The following is a 17,963-nucleotide window of genomic DNA, read 5'->3' on the forward strand; positions in this document are numbered from 1 at the left end:
TAAATCCTTGAATTTACTGTTGGTGGCAATACCCCTTGAAGTACTTAAAGGAATGGTGGTTGTATCTGGATAGAAGAAGCTTGGGTCATTCTTGGATCTTGTAACCTTCCGCACAAACTCTGTAAAATAAGAAAAGGGAGGGAAGGAAACACGATGCTCATACTTATACTTTGATCCTACACTAGTCCACTTTCCCTGAAGATAACTAGGCAACTTTGCTACAATAGGATTTACGCCCTGAGCAGTGTCTAAATAGCTAAGACCTGGTAAACTAGGATCTAACTTAGCAATTTCAAGTTCATGAAGGAGGTCACCTAACTCTCTAAGCTTATGATTGTCCTTAACAGAGATTTTAGGAAAGTTGTTTAGTCTCTGGAATAAGGCAGATTCAATGACTTCGGGGCTCCCATAGTCTTGTTCTAGACGTTCCCAGGCAGCATCAAGGCCTGCTTTAAAGTTATAAATGTAGACAGATTTAAGTCTCTTTACTTGTTCTGAAGATTGACGCCCCAACCACTTTATTAGTAAGTCAAGTTCTGCTTGAGGTTCAATGTCCAAGTTCTTGGTTACCGCCTTAAATGTAGATCTCTAACTCCTGTAGTTTTCTGGGCGGTCATCAAATCTAGAAAGTCCAGTTGTAATCAACTCTCGTCGAATCATATACTTGCTGAACTCTGCAATGTCAGTGCTTTCAGTTTTTATAGCCACAGGGGGTACTGATGGTGCGCCGTCTTGGACCATGGTTGGTATATGATGTTGGCTGGTAGGTAGAGAGAAAGGTGTTGCAGATGGGTTTAATTTAGGTAAGGGTCTGTCGTTTGAAGGTCTCTGAGCATTTGAAGTCAAAGAGAGCTGTATCAAAGGGGGAATAGAGTTCATTCTGTAGTCTTCTGCTGTGCTCTTGTAATCTCTATGCACATAGGGTTGTGGTGGCACATGAGCTGCGTAGGTTGATTCACTTGATTTCGTGACGTGCGGTAGTTGTGGAGGGTCTCTGTTAGTAGGTGCGTCTAGTTGACCAGCTTGCTTTGGTGACACATTGCCTTCTGATCCACTTGCTGGATGAATGTGAGAAGAATCTCCAACTGTAGGTGGGACTGTATTGTCGTGGTTCTGAGTTAGGACAAACTGTAGGGTCCTTTCAACAGGGTCTTGACAAGCAGCTAAGCTGGTACAAGCTGCTCCTTCTTCTTCCAATAGGGCTTGTTCCAAGACAGATAACTCTGCTAAAGCTACTTCCTTTTCTCTATTCTTCTGAAGAATTTCTAGCTGAGCCTCTGTTTCTGCTTGTATTCTTGCTTGAATGCGTTGAGCTTCTGCTTCCTTGCATTTAGCTTCTGCCTTGAAGGCTGCTTCTTTTTCAGAGCAGGCGGCTTGAACCTGGGCTACTGCAACCTTTTGGCGAGCTTTGAGTGTTTGGTCACTCAGTATTGACCTTATAGAGCAGGACCGCAAAGACTTAGAAGAAGATTTATGATATGAGCGGGCAGACCTAGAAGATTTTCCTGAGTGTCTGGAAGAAGCAGAGTTACAGGATGTAGTCTCATGTAGCTGTGCCAATCTACCTTCTATCTGTGCCTTTGCTTCAAGATATGTGCTATGCCTCTGCTGGTCATTAGAAATAAAGTCCTTTAATTCCAATGCAGCTTCCTCTATGTTGGAATGTGACAATAGGGAATAGTACTTCTCAGAAAGTCTTTTATAATTCTCAAATGCCTTCTTAACCCTTGAGAGAGCAGTGTTCAATTGCTCAGAATTGTTGCTAGTTTCATTAGTGGCTGTTATACAGCTTAAAGTATTTTCCCACAATGCAGTCAGGTTACTAGATGTTTCTTCCTTACTTGCTTCATAAATCTCATCAAGGATGGATGAGGGGCTCTGACAGGACGAGCAGAATGAAGTAAGGAGTCTGCTTTAGCTTGACTAAATGCAGGTAATTCTGTGAGATCTCTGTCAGACATAATAAGTACTGTATTTCTGGTGTCTTGTTAGAAATCTGCTAGAGCTCAGCTCTGTAAGTAGTGACTTCTGTTATTAAGCAGGCTGGGCTGAGGTATTTTTTGTTACAATAGTTGGCTATTGCTGGAACTAGTTCAAACTGGATCACCTCAGAAGGCTGTAACAGTAATGAAGCATTCAGTAGGTGGCTGGTTTCATATGCAGAGTAATGCTTCTGGTGACTCACAGACAAGTGTGGTACTCACTGTTCTGAAGCTGCAGAGTCTTGGAAATTTACTTTCTGAAGCTGCAGATATACCTGTGTGATGGATTATTGGAAATTTACTTCAAGTACTTCTTGGAAATGTACTTTCTGAAGCTGCAGAGATACCTGTGTGATGAAACCACTGGAAATTTACTCTCTGAAGCTGTGTATTCTTGGAAATTTACTGTTCTGCCTCAGCATCGATTGTACCTGTGACCTCCTTGTAGACCCAGTCTGAAAGTGTGTGCAGCAGGTTGAATGATGGCTTTAACAGATAGTTTACTCAATGAATAAAGACTCCAGAGGTGTTCTCCAATGCTTCTTTATGCTTCAAGTTAGCAAAGGCATAAACATAGAGGCTTTTCCATAGATAAATTTCCAATGAAGTTACACAGCTTCCACACTCTGCAGTCTCCTCATAACAACTAAACAAAATGGGAGTTACAGCAGGAAAATGGAGGATGGGAGAAACCATCTAGCCAGAAACAGCAGGGGTGCAAGGAAGATACCAATAACATAGCATAACATAACATGTAATAACAACTGCTAGAGAGTTAAAGCTGCGTGGCAGCACACATACAGTTTTTTTTTTCCATTCAGTGAGTTGAATGACAAAAAAAAAAAACTGACAGATCACTGCATCAACACAAGTGATGTGTAAGCAGGGATCTCCCTTGTGGCATTATTACATTCTGACAGTGGGGACTCAACCCCCGTCAGAGTACACTGTTCAACAGTGCAGCCCATTGGATGCACATGCTGATCAAATGCTGGTTTTCCAGCAGGACCATTCGACAAAAGCCAGTCTAATGACTGGCTTTTGTTGAACAGAGATCTATACACACAGACTGAAAATAAAGCCGGTTCCTGCTGAACAGGCCCAATTTTGGTACTTGTATGCACGGCTTAATTCTTAACAGATGACTTGAGGTGGACCTAAACTGTATCTGAGCAACACAAACTGAAACACTATTTAATTAATATTCATAGCAAATTTCCCCTTCCATCCATGTCTCTATGCTTTATTTTGTTGAAAAATCACATCTCTAGCATTTCTAGTCACCGCTATCCCAATTAAGGTCAGATGATTAACTTCTTGGAATCCATCTGCTCTTAGCTCAGGCTTGCAGACAGGAGAGTGTGCTTAGCTGAGAAATGTCCTCCTCCCCTCCTCCAGATGAAAGAAAAAGAAAATACCCATGGAGACTATTGAGATATATGACATTATTTTGGCCAAGACCCGAAGCCAGGAGGCACCTAAACAACTGTAAAAAAAAAAAAAATTAAAACAGATAAATATAACATACCTCCTTATCTATTTACTAATGCTTGCTGACTGCGAGAGTTTAGTTCTGCTTTAAAGTTTATCTAAAGTTAAACTTTTTTATCTTTGCCTACAGTAGAGAAGTGTCAAAACCCCTACCTCATTTATATTGCTGACTGTATCAAGGCTGATAAGAATAATCTCATCCCCAATCCCCCCACCCTACATATGCCTTGACCATTGTGACTGGGACAGAACATAGGGAGAAGGAAATCTTTAAAATCTTTAAAAGTAGGCACCTGTTCCAGTAACAATTCTTCAAGAAGAGGCAGAGGTGATATCTCTCACCTCCTGTTGTGTCTCTGGGGCAGGAAGTGAAGGGAAATCTCCCCAATATAAAAACAGACAGTACAAAAGTGAATGCCCATAGGTCAGGGATCTCCAAACTTTCTAAACATAGGGCCACCATGGTGGTTATGAGTAAGCGAGTGTAAACTCATGAAACGCGTTAACCTGTGTCCTTGTCTGTGATGTATTGATGTCCAGTTTGGATTTACAGTGGTGAATAAACTTTACATGTTTACTTACGTCGGAGTGTGGTCATCACTTTGTTCTTGAGGATACCAGTGGGAGGAATAGTTTCCCATCGTTGGTGTTGGTGGAAGTAATAGTGCCCTTATGTTGGTGTCGGGAGGAATATTGCCCCATTGTTGGTGTTAGTGGGAGAAATAGTGCCCTGTCATTGGTGTCAGTGGGAGGAATAGTGTCTCGTCATTGGTGTCAGTGGGAAGAATAGTGCCCCGACGTTGGAGCCAGTTGAAGGAATAGTTTCCCATTGTTGGTGTCAGTGGGTGGAGTAGTGCCGCCCTATTGTTGGTGTCAGTGGGAGAAATACTACCCCGTTCATGGTGTCAGTGGGAGAAATAGAGCCCCTTCATTTGTGTCAGCGGGAGGAATAGTGTCTCTTCCTTGGTGTCAGTGGGAAGATAAGTCCCCCGTCGTTGGTGTCAGTGGGAGTAATGGTGCCCCATCATTGGAGCCAGTGGAAGGAATAGTTTCTTATCGTTGGTGTCAGTGGGTGGAATAGTGCCCCGTTTGTTGATGTCAGTTGGAGGAATTGTGCCCTATTGTTGTTGTCAATGGGAGGAATAGTCCTCAGTCATAGTGCCCCATCACTGGTGTCAGTTTTAGGAATTGTGTCCCATTGTTTGTGTCAATGGGAGGAATAGTGCCCCAAGGGCTGGATATAGGCAGGGAAAGAGCTGTATCTGGCCCCTGGGCTGCAGTTTAGAGACCACTTCCATAAATCCTCTAACTTTCCCTACGCTATTAAAAGATAAATAAAAGTTTTGGCATTAGAAGTACTTTAATTGCTCCTCCCTATTACTATATAACAATGAGCAGTCAATTTACTCTTTCTGCATGAAAGCAGAATGAATGAACACGTGTTTTGAGTGGACACCTGGCTGCTGCAGTAAGGCCCCTTTCACACTTGTGTGACTTGTCCTGCGACTTGGGACTGCAAAGTCACATGACAAGTCATACCTCATGATTTCCAATGAGTACTGTTCATATCTGTGCAACTTTAAGTCACAGCGACTTCAAAGTAGTCCCTGCACTACTTTGGTCCGACTTTGAGGCGACTTGAGGCCCATAGACCTCAAGAATACACAGGCATTGCATCAAGTTGAGTGACTTTCAGGTCACACCAGTGTGAAAGGGGCCAAAGTCTACACCCTTGCATTGACTGTTGTCCTTGTCCTCAGGAGGAAGGTGCAGCAATAAATGTTTCCACTCTTTTCGTTTACTGTGACATATTAAGAGAAAACTGATAAAACATAGTCAGGCTTATATCGTAAACAGAGCAAAGAGTAAAAAAGTTATAGAAGGTGAAGTAACCCAGTTGTAACCTTTTGTTTTATAGCAATCAGAACAAAGATGATTGTCAATTTGCTGCTATAGGCTGCATCACTTTGTATACAGTATATCTTATTTATTAAGTCCCGAAAAATGTACATATAATACTAAACACATCAAGTTATGCTATAGTAGGATATTAATAGAATGAACTTAGAAACGCTAAAACTGTATTTGAGCATCTAAAATTGCTAGCAACTCTTAGATAGACAGAAAAACCATGGAGAAAATCCATGTTAGAGAGTACATTACATAGATGCTAGAGGGTACATTACATAGCAAATCACTCTTGTTAATTAATTCTGCATACATACGCTAAAGCCTGTGCTTGCACATTGCGGGCGAATGCTAAATTCCCTAAGCATAGCATTTGCTCATCTGCCCAGCATCTAGGTATGACAGTATGCAGCTATATGTTGATAAACCAGATAAATTCAATTTTGCTATTGATTAGTCTGTTTTGTCCTTTATCCATTGTGTTTATTATAATCACTTTTTGTAGCAATACCCTGACCCCTGGAAGCATAAAGGTACCCCCAGGGGCAGGCTGACATTTACCTTAAGGGTAGATCAGCTTAGGCATTGTAGGACATGTAGACAGATGGGCACCAGTCACTTTAGGTGAAACAAAGAAGGATATATTAATCACAGTCCAAGGGAGAGAGGGTTTGGGTTGGAGATGCTCTTGATTTCAGAAGAACTCCAGTATTTTATACATCACCACACAGGAAAAAAGCCTTTAAAATAGAAGTATGGGAATGTGTTTTTTTTTTTTTTTTTTAACCTCCCTGGCGGTATGATTGTTTTTTTTTTACTGTGCGTTCTTCTTTATAACATCTCGGGTCTGATAAAGTTTGAAACACAAAATCATAAATTATAATATAATAAATAACTATAAATAAGTTAAAGTATGTATGTGTATATATATATATGAATATATACATATATACTGTATATATATATATACATATATACAGTATATATATATATATATATATATATATATATATATGTATATGTATATATATATATATATATATATATATATATATATATATATATATAAACACATATACCTGTATACCCGTATATCTATCTATCTATCTATCTATCTATCTATCTATCTATCTATCTATCTATCTATCTATCTATCTATCTATCTATCTATCTATCTATCTATATATATATATATATATATATTTATATATTTAGGAGGGCAACGAGTGGGAGACCACTTTTTCAGCGTCGGACACTTGATGGACCCTTACTTACTTTAGACACCATTTTTTGCTCCACGAAGGAGGGGTCGTTAAGGGGAGGGTACTGACGCATGCACCCTCCCCAGGCTAGAGCCTGGGGGGAAGAGAGCTCGAATCAGCCAGTTTCAAATATTTATACCTTTTTCCATAATGCAACACTGCCAAAGAAAACTCGTGCTTGACTGTGAAATATATATGAAAATTCATATTCCAGGCTTACTGTGAAATCTCACACAAATACCAGAAGTGACAGTGCCTGCCATCTACTGACAAAAGGGAAAACAGACAGCCAGGCTGGAATTAGAGGATGCTGGGCAAGGCACAGCCTATAATTGGCATTGGCCATGCAGAACTAGATTTAGAGACAATAAACAGAGAATGCCTAAGGTAACGACTAAGTGCTAATATTTGTACAAAACGCTTCTACCTCTTTGTCCCCTGCTCCATTTTTTAACCACCTGTCATATGAAGTTTTAATAAAAAGGATGTTTGGAAGTGCAGCCTGTCCGGAATCATCGTTTATAGATGCTACAGGGCAGTTGTCCAGTTCTGGGAGGCCTTCATATGACACTGCCGAACACAGATTGAGGTAAAGAGCCAATCAGCGGCTCTTTAACACATTATCAGCTGTACCCAATCACAGCTGATCAAGATATCAACAGAATCTTACCAGAAGTTACCGGCTCTCTTCACCGCTCGTTCTCACACTGTCAGCGTGTGGAGGAGAGCAAAAAAGAGCCGATAATCGGCTTTTGCAAAATTGCTGCCAATCCGTGTCCACCAATGCTGCCAATCTGTGCCCACCACTGTTGCCAATTATTGCCCACCACTGCTGCCGATTAGTGTCCACCACTGCTGCCAATCAGTGCCCACCAGTGCCTCCCCATCAATGTCACCTATCAGTGCCGCCTACCAGTGCCCATCAGTGCCACCTACCAGTGCCCATTAGTGCTACACATTAGTACCCATCAGTACCACCTATCAGTGCCCATTAGTGCCGCCTATCAGTGCCCATCAGTGCTGCCTATCAATGCCCATCAGTGCCGCCTATCAGTGCCCATTAGTGCTACACATTAGTACCCATCAGTACCACCTATCAGTGCCCATTAGTGCTGCCTATCAGTGCCCATCAGTGCTGCCTATCAGTGCAGACTCATCAGTGCCTCTTCATCAGTGCCCATTAGTGCCGCCTCATCAGTGCCCATCAGTGCAGCCTATCAGTGCCCTTCAATGCAGCATATAAGTGCCCATTAGTGCTGTCTATCAGTACCCATCAGTGAAGGAGAAAAATTACCTGTTTGCAAAATTTTATAACAAACTAAGAAAAAGTTACATATTTTTTTCAAAATTTTCAGCCTTCATTTATTTAGCAAAAAAAAAAAAGTGACGATTAAATGCCACAAAAATATAGCTGTCTAAAAAAAATTATAAAAATTTTGTTTGGGTACAGCGTTGCATAACCGCGCAATTGTCATTCAAAGTGTGACAGTGCTGAAAGCTGAAAGTTGGCCTAAGTAAGAAGGGGGTGAAAGATTGCCCAGTAGGCAAGTGGTTAAAGTGGTTCTAAAGCCTTTTTTACCCTAATCCATTCTCTGCATTAAGGTACAAAAAACCTTCTGTGCACAGCTCACCCTTATAATTACCTGAGCCTGATCTCAGTCCAGTGCTGTGCCCGAGAGCAGCAGCTCTCTCTGCTCTCTACCTCCTCACAGGACAGAGAGGCAGCAGTGGGAGCCATTGGCTCCCGCTGCTGTCAATAAAATCCTGTGAGAATGGAGTGGGGGGCTGGGTCAAGCAGAGCTGTCCGTGTCTAGAGGCTAACTATGTTAGCCATGCAGCTTCATTTTGTAGGGGTGTCACAACCCCAAAAGTATTATATCATAAAAACCTCAAAAATGGATGAGACTTTAAAGGCACCACATAAAAATGTGTAAATGAAAATACATTTTATTATACAAAAATTAAAATGAACCAGAAGGTTCCATTACATAGAAAATATAGTTAAAAATCACACTTTTCTCATATGAAAAGCAATCAATCACCTAAAGGGGACTGATAAGGCGTGGAGCCAGGAGCGCTGGCAGGGGACCCCAGAAGAGGAGGAGGATTGGGGCTGCTCTGTACAAAACCATTGCACAATCACTCTAAGGCAGGGTGGCTACACTTATAGGTAAATTTGTGTTTGATTATGCTTCATTAATACTTAGGGTTTCATATAATTTTAATTTTATGTTAGGAGGACCTAAATATGTTTATCTGTGTACAGTAAACCCAGGGGGATTTACACTCTAGGGCAGGGGCCCCCAACCCCCTGGCCTATTGATCACAGGGCCGCACAGCAGGAGGTGAGCGGCGACCGTGGTCCGCACAGGGCTATCACAGACCGCAGTCGCCACTCACCTCCTGCTGTGTGGCCATGCCCGTGTGTCCTCCCCCACCTCCTCCGCCCGCCCGGCGATATCATCCAATCAGCAGGGAGCGGGAGGAGCTGCAGTGCTGAATGGAGAGCTCCTCCTGTCTCCTGCCCTGCTGATTGAATGATATCATCGGCTGGGCAGGCAGGGTCACGAAGGAGCCGGGAGAGGACACACTGACTAATAATAGCTAGGAGCCCTGTGAGGGAGATGCCGAGCCAAAAATGGGGAAATGTGATGTGTGATGTTAGAGAGGAAAGGAGGGTTGGCAGAACGCAGGGGCACTGTGATGAAGGAGGATTTGATTGCTATGGCACTATATTATAATCAATACAGTTTCCCTTTTCTGTGCAGTCCCCTTTATATCACAGTGCCCCTTTACATTCCAGCCCCCCCCCCTTTGCATTACAGTGCAGTCCCCTTTACATCACAGCCCTCTTTTACATTATAGTGCCCCCTTTACAGTGCAGTCCCCTTTACATCACAGCCCCCCCCTTTACATTATAGTGCCCCCTTTACAGTGCAGTCCCCTTTACATCACAGCCCCCCTTTACATTATAGTGCCCCCTTTACAGTGCAGTCACCTTTACATCACAGCCCCCCTTTACATTATAGTGCCCCCTTTACAGTGCAGTCCCCTTTACATCACAGCACCCCGTAACATTACAGTGCCCTATTTACAATGTAGTCCCCTTCACATCACAGCCCCTCTTTACATTACAGTGCCCCTTTACAGTGCAGTCCACTTAATATCACAGTGACCCCTTTACTTCACAGCTCCCCTTTACATTCCAGTGCCCCCTTTACAGAGTAGTCCCGACTACATTCATGTAAAGTGGACTGCACTGTAAAGGGGCACTGTAATGTGAAGGTGGCTGTGATGTGAAGGGGAACTGAAGGCACTGTGGGACTGCTTTCAAGGGGGAACTATGATGTAAAGGGGGACTGTGGACACTGATATAAAAAGGGAACTGTATTGTAAAGGGGGTTGTCGTGTGAAGGGGGCTGAGGACAGAATTAAATATCCCATTCCCTAACCCGTCCACCATAATCCTCGGTCCCTGGGAAGATTGGCTGCCATGAAACCGGTCCCTGATGCCAAAAAGGTTGGGGACCACTGCTCTAGGGAATTTTTAATTTGCATTTTATATATATATATATATATATATATACATATATATATATATATATATATATATATATATATATATATATGTATACAGTATCTCACAAAAGTGAGTACACCCCTCGCATTTTTGTAAATATTTTATTATATCTTTTTATGTGGCAACACTGAAGAAATTACATTTTGCTACAATGTAAAGTAGGGAGTGTACAGTTTGTATAACAGTGTAAATTTGCTGTCCCCTAAAAATAACTCAACACACAGCCATTAATGTCTAAACCGCTGGCAACAAAAGTAAGTATACGCCTAAGTGAAAATGTCCAAATTGGGCACAAAGTGTCAATATTTTTTGTGGCCACCATTATTTTCCAGCACTGCTTTAACCCTCTTGGGCATGGAGTTCACCAGAGCTTCACAGGTTGCCACTGGGGTCCTCTTCCACTCCTCCATTACGACATCATGGAGCTGGGGGATGTTAGAGACCTTGCACTCCTCCACCTTCCATTTGAGGATGCCCCACAGATGCTCAATAGGGTTTAGGTGTGGAGACATGCTTGGCCAGTCCATCATGTTTCTTTAGCAAGCCAGTGGTCATCTTGAAGGTGTGTTTGGGGTCATTATCATGTTGGAATATTGCCCTGCGGCCCAGTCTCTGAAGGGAGGGGATCATGCTCTGCTTCAGTATGTCACAGTACATGTTGGCATTCATGGTTCCCTCAATGAACTGTAGCTCCCCTGTGCTGGCAGCACTCATGCAGCCCCAGACCATGACACTCCCACCACCATGCTTGACTGTAGGCAAGACACACTTGTCATTGTACTCCTCATATGGTTGCCTCACCCTTGACACCATCTGAACCAAATAAGTTTATCTTGGTCTCATCAGACCACAGGATATGGTTCCAGTAATCTATGTCCTTAGTCTGCTTGTCTTCTGTTTGCGGCCTTTCTTGTGCATCATCTTTAGAAGAGGCTTCTTTCTGGGATGACAGCCATGCTGACCAGTTTGATACAGTGTGTGGCGTATGGTCTGAGCACTGACAGACTGACAGATTAGATTTTAATTGATTAAATAAATAATTTTTGGAATGTTTAATAGCAAAATGTGAAAAATATTGTTTTTTTTTTTTTTTTTCAAAATTGTCGCTATTTTTTTGTTTATAGTGCAAAAAATAAAAATCGCACAGGTGATCAAATACCACCAAAAGACAGCTCTATTGGTGGGCAAAAAGGACATCAATTTTATTAGGATACAGCGTCGCAATACCGTGCAATTGTCAGTTAAAGTAAAGCATTGATGAATCACAAAAATGGCCTGATCATTAAGGGGGTAAATCCTTCTGGTCCAGAAGTGGTTAATGTGTGTTTTAAGCATAACAAGCACTTTTCCAAATGGCTATTTTAATTTTTTCTCCTTTGGTCTGCTCACTTCCTGGTTCCCTTCGCCTAGCTGATTACATCGCTAGGCGATTTGCAAAGGCTTCTGGGATAGCGGTGTCATGTATTAGAGCCCTGCGCAGGACTGTTTTTTTAAACCTGCACCCGCCTGCACCTGCTGAATGTATGACCAGGACCACCCACACCCGCAATGTTTGTGTTCCACTCCCGCCCGCGCCCGCGCCCGCACCTGCACCCGCAATGTTTGTGTCCACTCCCGCCCGCACCCGCAATGTTTGTGTCCACTCCCGCCTGCACCCGCAATGTTTGTGTCCACTCCTGCCCGCATCCGCAATGTTTGTGTTCCACTCCCGCCCGCACCCGCAATGTTTGTGTCCACTCCTGCGGTTTTGCCCTATACTCGCCGTATAAGACTACCCCCTCTTCTGAGGCAACACCATTTCATAACATCAGTGGAGCCATCACATCCCTATAAAATATTTATGCCCGTTGGATGTGCCCTAATATGTGCTGTAGCTTCTGCTACATACAGAACTTCTGTAGTATTAATAGTTTAGCCGCTGGATGTGTATACAGTAAGCTTTGGCTACTTACAGAACGTCCCTGTGCTGTAATACTCTATGTACAACGCTGAGCCAATCACGGCAAGCTGTGTATTCTATTATTGCATACAAAGCCTGCTCAGATTGGCAAAGGTTGTATAAGCCCGCCTCTCTGACTCAGCCAATCCGAGCAGGCTTTGTATGCATTAATAGAATACACTGCTTGCCATGATTGGCCCAGCACGGTACATAGAGTATTACAGCACAGGGACGTTCTGTAAGAGAGGTATGGAGACATTCACCAATACATTTATAAAGACTATTTATTGCTTGTTTATGTGTACTTTAGGTTTACTGATGCTTTAATATACACTATTACCATACAATTACATCAATAGATCTCACAGAAAACCACCTCAAACCTCAAGTCCCTTTGAGTACATTCTGACATGCTGGAAACACATCTTTGCATTTTTTCCTGATCTGTTTTTCAGTCTATTGTTTACTGAAGAGGACACACAGCTACAGTTATATTGTTTAACCTTATATTGCAGAAAAGGTTCTTTACTGTTAGAGCAGTAAAAAACGTGGAACTCCCTCCCCTAGAAAGTGTTACTAGCAGAGAGTGTTGACAAAACATTTAGGTGTCTACCTCAGGAGCAGAATACACAGTTGAGCTAGATGGACCTGTTTCTTTTTTCGGCCTTATCAACTATGTAATTATATATTAAATGGCAAAACTCAGAGCATAGGTAGCAAACTCAGATTTTTCCTAATATAATACACTCCTAGATGGAATAAATTTGTGCATGTCAGTTTATTAACTGGTTAGTTATTTCTTTCAGAAAGTCAGTGGAGTTATTTTCTGCACTGTTGACGAGTTGGAGATTCTCTTTGATGAGCTTAATACTGATGGGAAAAAATACTTGACCATTGAGGAATTCACTTCAGGACTAAGTAAGTAAAAAAAAAAAAACACATTTTGTTTTAATGCTAAGCCAAATCCAGTTACGTATTCCTAACCACCTCAATACCAGCATGTCACCCCCTCCTCTACCTTTCTAGGCCATTTTTTAGTTTTCAGTGCTGTTATAATTTGACTGACAATTACTCAATCATGCAATATTAACAAAATGTGTTTTATTGCATTTTTTCAGGGATATTGAGATTTCTTTTGGCGGTATTTAATAACTACTGGGTGTTTTATTTTTGTTTACTATATAAAGATGAAAAGACTGGAAAAAATTGGTAAAAAAAAAAAACCTTACTTTCTATTATAAAACATAAAATGTTAGGACAGTACAACCTCAGCCCCTTCTAATGTGACTGCTTTCTGAAAGTACGCAGCCTATGATGATTTTCATTTTGCCAGAATGTTTGGGAAATAAATAAGCATGCTGGTATTGAAGAAGGTAATATACTACAAAGGGTTGTGTGTATATCCTTTGCGCCTATGGGTGTCCCAACAAGTGGGTAATGAAGTTAATTAAATACACGTAAATGCATCTGCTACAGGAAAAAGGGTAAGTGATATGAGTATGACCCCAAAAGGTTTGCGGCCAACTATAGCGCTTGCTTGGAGTAAAATATATGTAAAAATATTGGTGGGTTTCAAATAAAGTGCTGGGTGCTATCAAATAAATCACATGAGGTAAATAACAATATGATGGATAGTGGATATAAAATGGTGAGGAAGGTGCTAAAAATGAGTGTAAAACAATCTAATAAATTATATCAAATCAATAATATTAAAATACATACATTAAATGATAATAAATGACATCAATATGTGCATCAAGTGTCAATGTGCAAATAAAATAGTCCACATAAAAGTTCATAAGACCCCGTTCACACAGGGGCGACGCTACTTGCTGGGGCGACCTGTGAAGTCCTTCATATCATTGAAGTCAATGCAGGTCGCCTCCAGGTCGCCCCGAAGTAGTACAGGACCCTTTTTCTAAGTCGGAGCGACTTGTGTCGCTCCTATTAGAACGGGTCCTGTGCTAATCAATGGCAGGCGACCCACCGCGACTTGTCAGGCGACCAAGTCGCCTGACAAGTCGCGCTAGCGTGAATGGGGACTTAGTGACTCAAGTGAAAATGCAGGTTTATCTTGAGTGCCAAAACAAGGGAAAAAAGTGCAGGTGCTCTGTGTTGAATCCTCCAATGATCCAAATATTGGTACTTGTGATGTCCCCGTGGGGGATAATAGGAGAATACACTCACCAGATGTTGTGAGTCCTATATACCATACGGTATTAAGACCTATACTCGCTTTGTGGCCACCAGGGCCAAAGAGGACACTACTGGGCTTTGTAGTACCTCAAAGATCCAGGTTCCCCTTCCTGGATATCCTTGATCCACAGGATCCGGTCAGGGTATGCAGAGTAAAGAAAGCTGCAGATAGTGTGATACCATTTAAAATTAGTCTTTAATAGAATAAGCAGGTATACAGTACAAAAACGCAATATCGTCAGCCAAAAATGGTGCCCGTGAGTGGAGAGCGGTGATCATATTGTTATTTACCTCATGTGATTTATTTGATAGCACCCAGCACTTTATTTGAAACCCACCAATATGTTTACATATATTTTACTCCAAGCAAGCGCTATAGTTGGCCGCAAACCTTTTGGGGTCATACTCATACCATGCTGGTATTGAGTTGTTTAAAGTGTGCTTATGCTTTATAAGTCAATTTAGGTCTTTCATTATTTGTGGGAGAAACAAGCATAGTGTAGGCCTCAAAGATTGACATTAGAATTAAAGCGGAGTTCCAGTTATTTTTGTGTTTATTAAAAGTCAGCAGCTACAAAAACTGTAGCTGCTGACTTTTAATAAACACACACTCACCTGTCCCATGATCCAGTGGTGCACTCACCTCAGCCGTTTTCACCCAGTGTCCTTCCTCGGCGACGCCGGCATCTTTATTATGGGCATCTGGCTGTGACAGCTTGCGGCTTCACAGCCCGGTGCCCAATGCTCATGTGGGAGGGGCACTGTGCTCTGTGACTGGTCCCGAAGTCTTCTAGGACCGGTCATGTGTCCCAAAAGACTTTGGGATGCATAACGTCCACATCCGATCGCCAGAACCAGAACGAAAGCTGGAGCGCGCAACTATCAAAATCGGGTACTCACTCTCCCCCTCCGCCCCCTCCTCCCCAAAAGCTCAGTTTGACAAACAGGAGCCGGGAAGGAGGCCTTTAAGGGGAAGTTCCACTTTTGGGTGGAACCCCACTTTAAATATATAGGGGGTGGAGTACCTTCATCCTAATACTTGAAATTTGAGAGAAAACTTAGCAGCACCCCTCGTGTGCCCCCAATGAGGGAGAAATGGACTATCTCGGTACCCACGGATTACAATGATATGTTAAAAAATATAAAGTTTTATTTATTCACGGTAAAAAACAAAAATATATGTCCATAAGTGTAAAATACAACAATTAAAGAAACATTTTAAAAATCAGGAGCTGGTAAGGTGTAGTTACTCTTTGGAAGTATGCTGTATCCTCTACATGTTTTGTGTTAAACGCTTCTTCAGGAGGAATTATACAGAATTCATCGATACCAATACTATAATTAAATATCAAAACACTGCAATAATAAGTGAACAACGTGATAAGAAGGGAGAGCTTTGCTTGCTTACCCAGAGAGGATTGTAGGGGATTCAGCATACTTCCGAAGAGTAACTACACCTTACCAGCAAACATCAGCTTGGAATACTAAGGGTTTTTAAAATGTCTCTTTAATCATTGTTTTTAACCATTGATAAAAAAAACTTTTTTTTTAACATGTCATTGTAATTCTTGGGTACCAAGATAGTCTATTTATCTCTCCATTGCAGCCTTTTTCAACCAGGGTGCCGAGGCACCTGGAGTTCCTTGAGGCTTCTCTAGGGGTGCCTTTGGAGGAAGGCCCCCCCCCGCCCCAAAGCACTCATCCCCCCATGACGAGGGAATGTGGCCTGGTATGGTATGGTCGCTTGTCCACCCCTTTCCTGACGTGCCAGGCTGCATCCTCGGATAAGGGTCTGGTATGAATTTTGAGAGGGACACCACACAGTTTTTTTTTTTAATCTTGGTGTGGGGTTCCCCTTAAAATCCATACCAGACCCAAAGAGCCTGGCATGCATTGAGGGGGGGACCCCACTCTGTTTTTTTTTCATAATTTTAAATGTCGGCATGCTTTTTTTAAATTCAAGGAACCCTTGGACAGCTGTTGAGTCACCCGTTGTTAAGGACGTAGCGGCCGGCTTCCCAGCCTGCTCCTTAGCAACCAGCTATTTGGCAAACAGCGTGGGGGTTGGGGGGACAAATACCACATGTGATTTGGCCAGCAAAACTCTGGTGGTAAATATTGCATGTTTTTTTACTCTCTGTTCCATTTGCGAATTGGACTTAAGAGCTTACTGCATGGTTTTTAAACAATATTTACTGGCACATTTTTCATTTTGTGGTAAATACTGCATAAATATTCTTTTTTTTTTTTTTTTGATGAATTGGACTTAAAGCGGAGTTCCACCCAAAAGTGGAACTTCTGCTTTAAGTGCTCCCGATCCCCTGACATGCCACATTTGGCATGTCATTTTTTTGGGGGGGAGTGGGTATCTAGACTTGACAGGTACCTGCTCCCACTTCCGCTCTGGCCACCTAGGCGGCTTGAGAGAAAGTTCTCCCCCCCCCCTCCCTCCCTGCAATCTTCTGGGACACGTCACAGGTTCCAGAAGATTGCCCTTTCACTGAGTACACGCAGAGGGATTCGCGCATGCGCAGTGTGCACCCGACTGTGAAGCCATAAGCTGTCACAGCCGGGTGCCCACACGAGAGATGCCGGCGCCGTGGAGAGAAGAGGGGGAGAACCAAGGCTCCCGTCGGCCGCATCGCTGGGCCGTGGGACAGGTGAGTGTGTGTTTATTAAAAGACAGCAGCTACACTTTTTGTAGCAGCTGACTTTTAATAAACACAAAAACTGGTGGAACTTCGCTTTAATTTACCGCATGCAATAATTTATGCAAATTAGTCACCTGACCATGTTATCGCATGCGGGAAACATTAGTGAATTGACCCCTTTCTGTGTTAGGGTGGCTCCTCTATCTATGGAGGAGCAAAAGAGACACCTTCAAACTGCAGCACTGTCATTCTGGGAAGAGGTTAGGGTTAGATTACCAGCTAACATTTTTAAAGCAGTTACAGCAACTTTTTTTCCCTTGGGATAAAGGATTTACATAAATCAATAAAAACTGACCATTGTAAGCACCCCTGCCAATGTTAAATGGTTCTCAACTCTCAACTGCCACTTTTGATGGACAGCTTGGTCTGGTAAAGGAAACTGAAATTTAACAGACTTAATAGCCAGATCATCAGATGAAAATAAAGAAAATAGCCTAAAAGGGAAACTAATACAGACATCACATTAAAGGACTGGTAAACTACAAAGAATTAAATTTTTTATTTTTGGGTTTAGATACACTTTAGGGCCGGTTCACATTATTGCGAGTGCGGCGATCGCATGTAATTCGGAGCGCACTTCTCCTTCATTACATGCGATCGGATGTGCGGATGCGAATTCAGCCATACACTTTGTATGGCTGAATTCGCACTGTATCCACACCAAACTCACACAGGACCCTTTTTTTCAGCCTCATCAGGATCGGATCGCACAGTGGTTCACACTTGTGCGATCCGATCCTGTACGAACTGTCAGATCGCACTGCGATATGCGATCAAACTGGGGGTGTCGTTAACATTTAATTGACACCCCCTATCGCATATGGCAGTGTGAACTGCCAGATGTGCGTTTGCGATGTGGGAACAGGCTGCAAATTTGCAGCCTTCCCGCATCGC

At 42.5% G+C, this 17,963-nt stretch overlaps 1 protein-coding gene across 2 annotated transcripts in view; it reads left to right on the plus strand.

Moving 5' to 3' along the window:
• The window catches only part of LOC309547260 (EF-hand calcium-binding domain-containing protein 4B-like), a 192,376-nt gene that overhangs the window by 10,562 nt on the left and 163,851 nt on the right, over positions 1-17,963 (plus strand). For both annotated transcript variants that reach the window (XM_082247088.1, XM_082247089.1), the window contains exon 3: positions 12,969-13,080. In XM_082247088.1, the coding sequence (XP_082103214.1) occupies positions 12,969-13,080 (112 nt within the window). The remainder of the gene's footprint in view (positions 1-12,968; positions 13,081-17,963) is intronic.

The sequence above is a fragment of the Pelophylax lessonae genome (assembly GCF_965119305.1).
Source record: "Pelophylax lessonae genome assembly, chromosome: 2".
NCBI classification, from domain to species: Eukaryota; Metazoa; Chordata; class Amphibia; order Anura; family Ranidae; genus Pelophylax; species Pelophylax lessonae.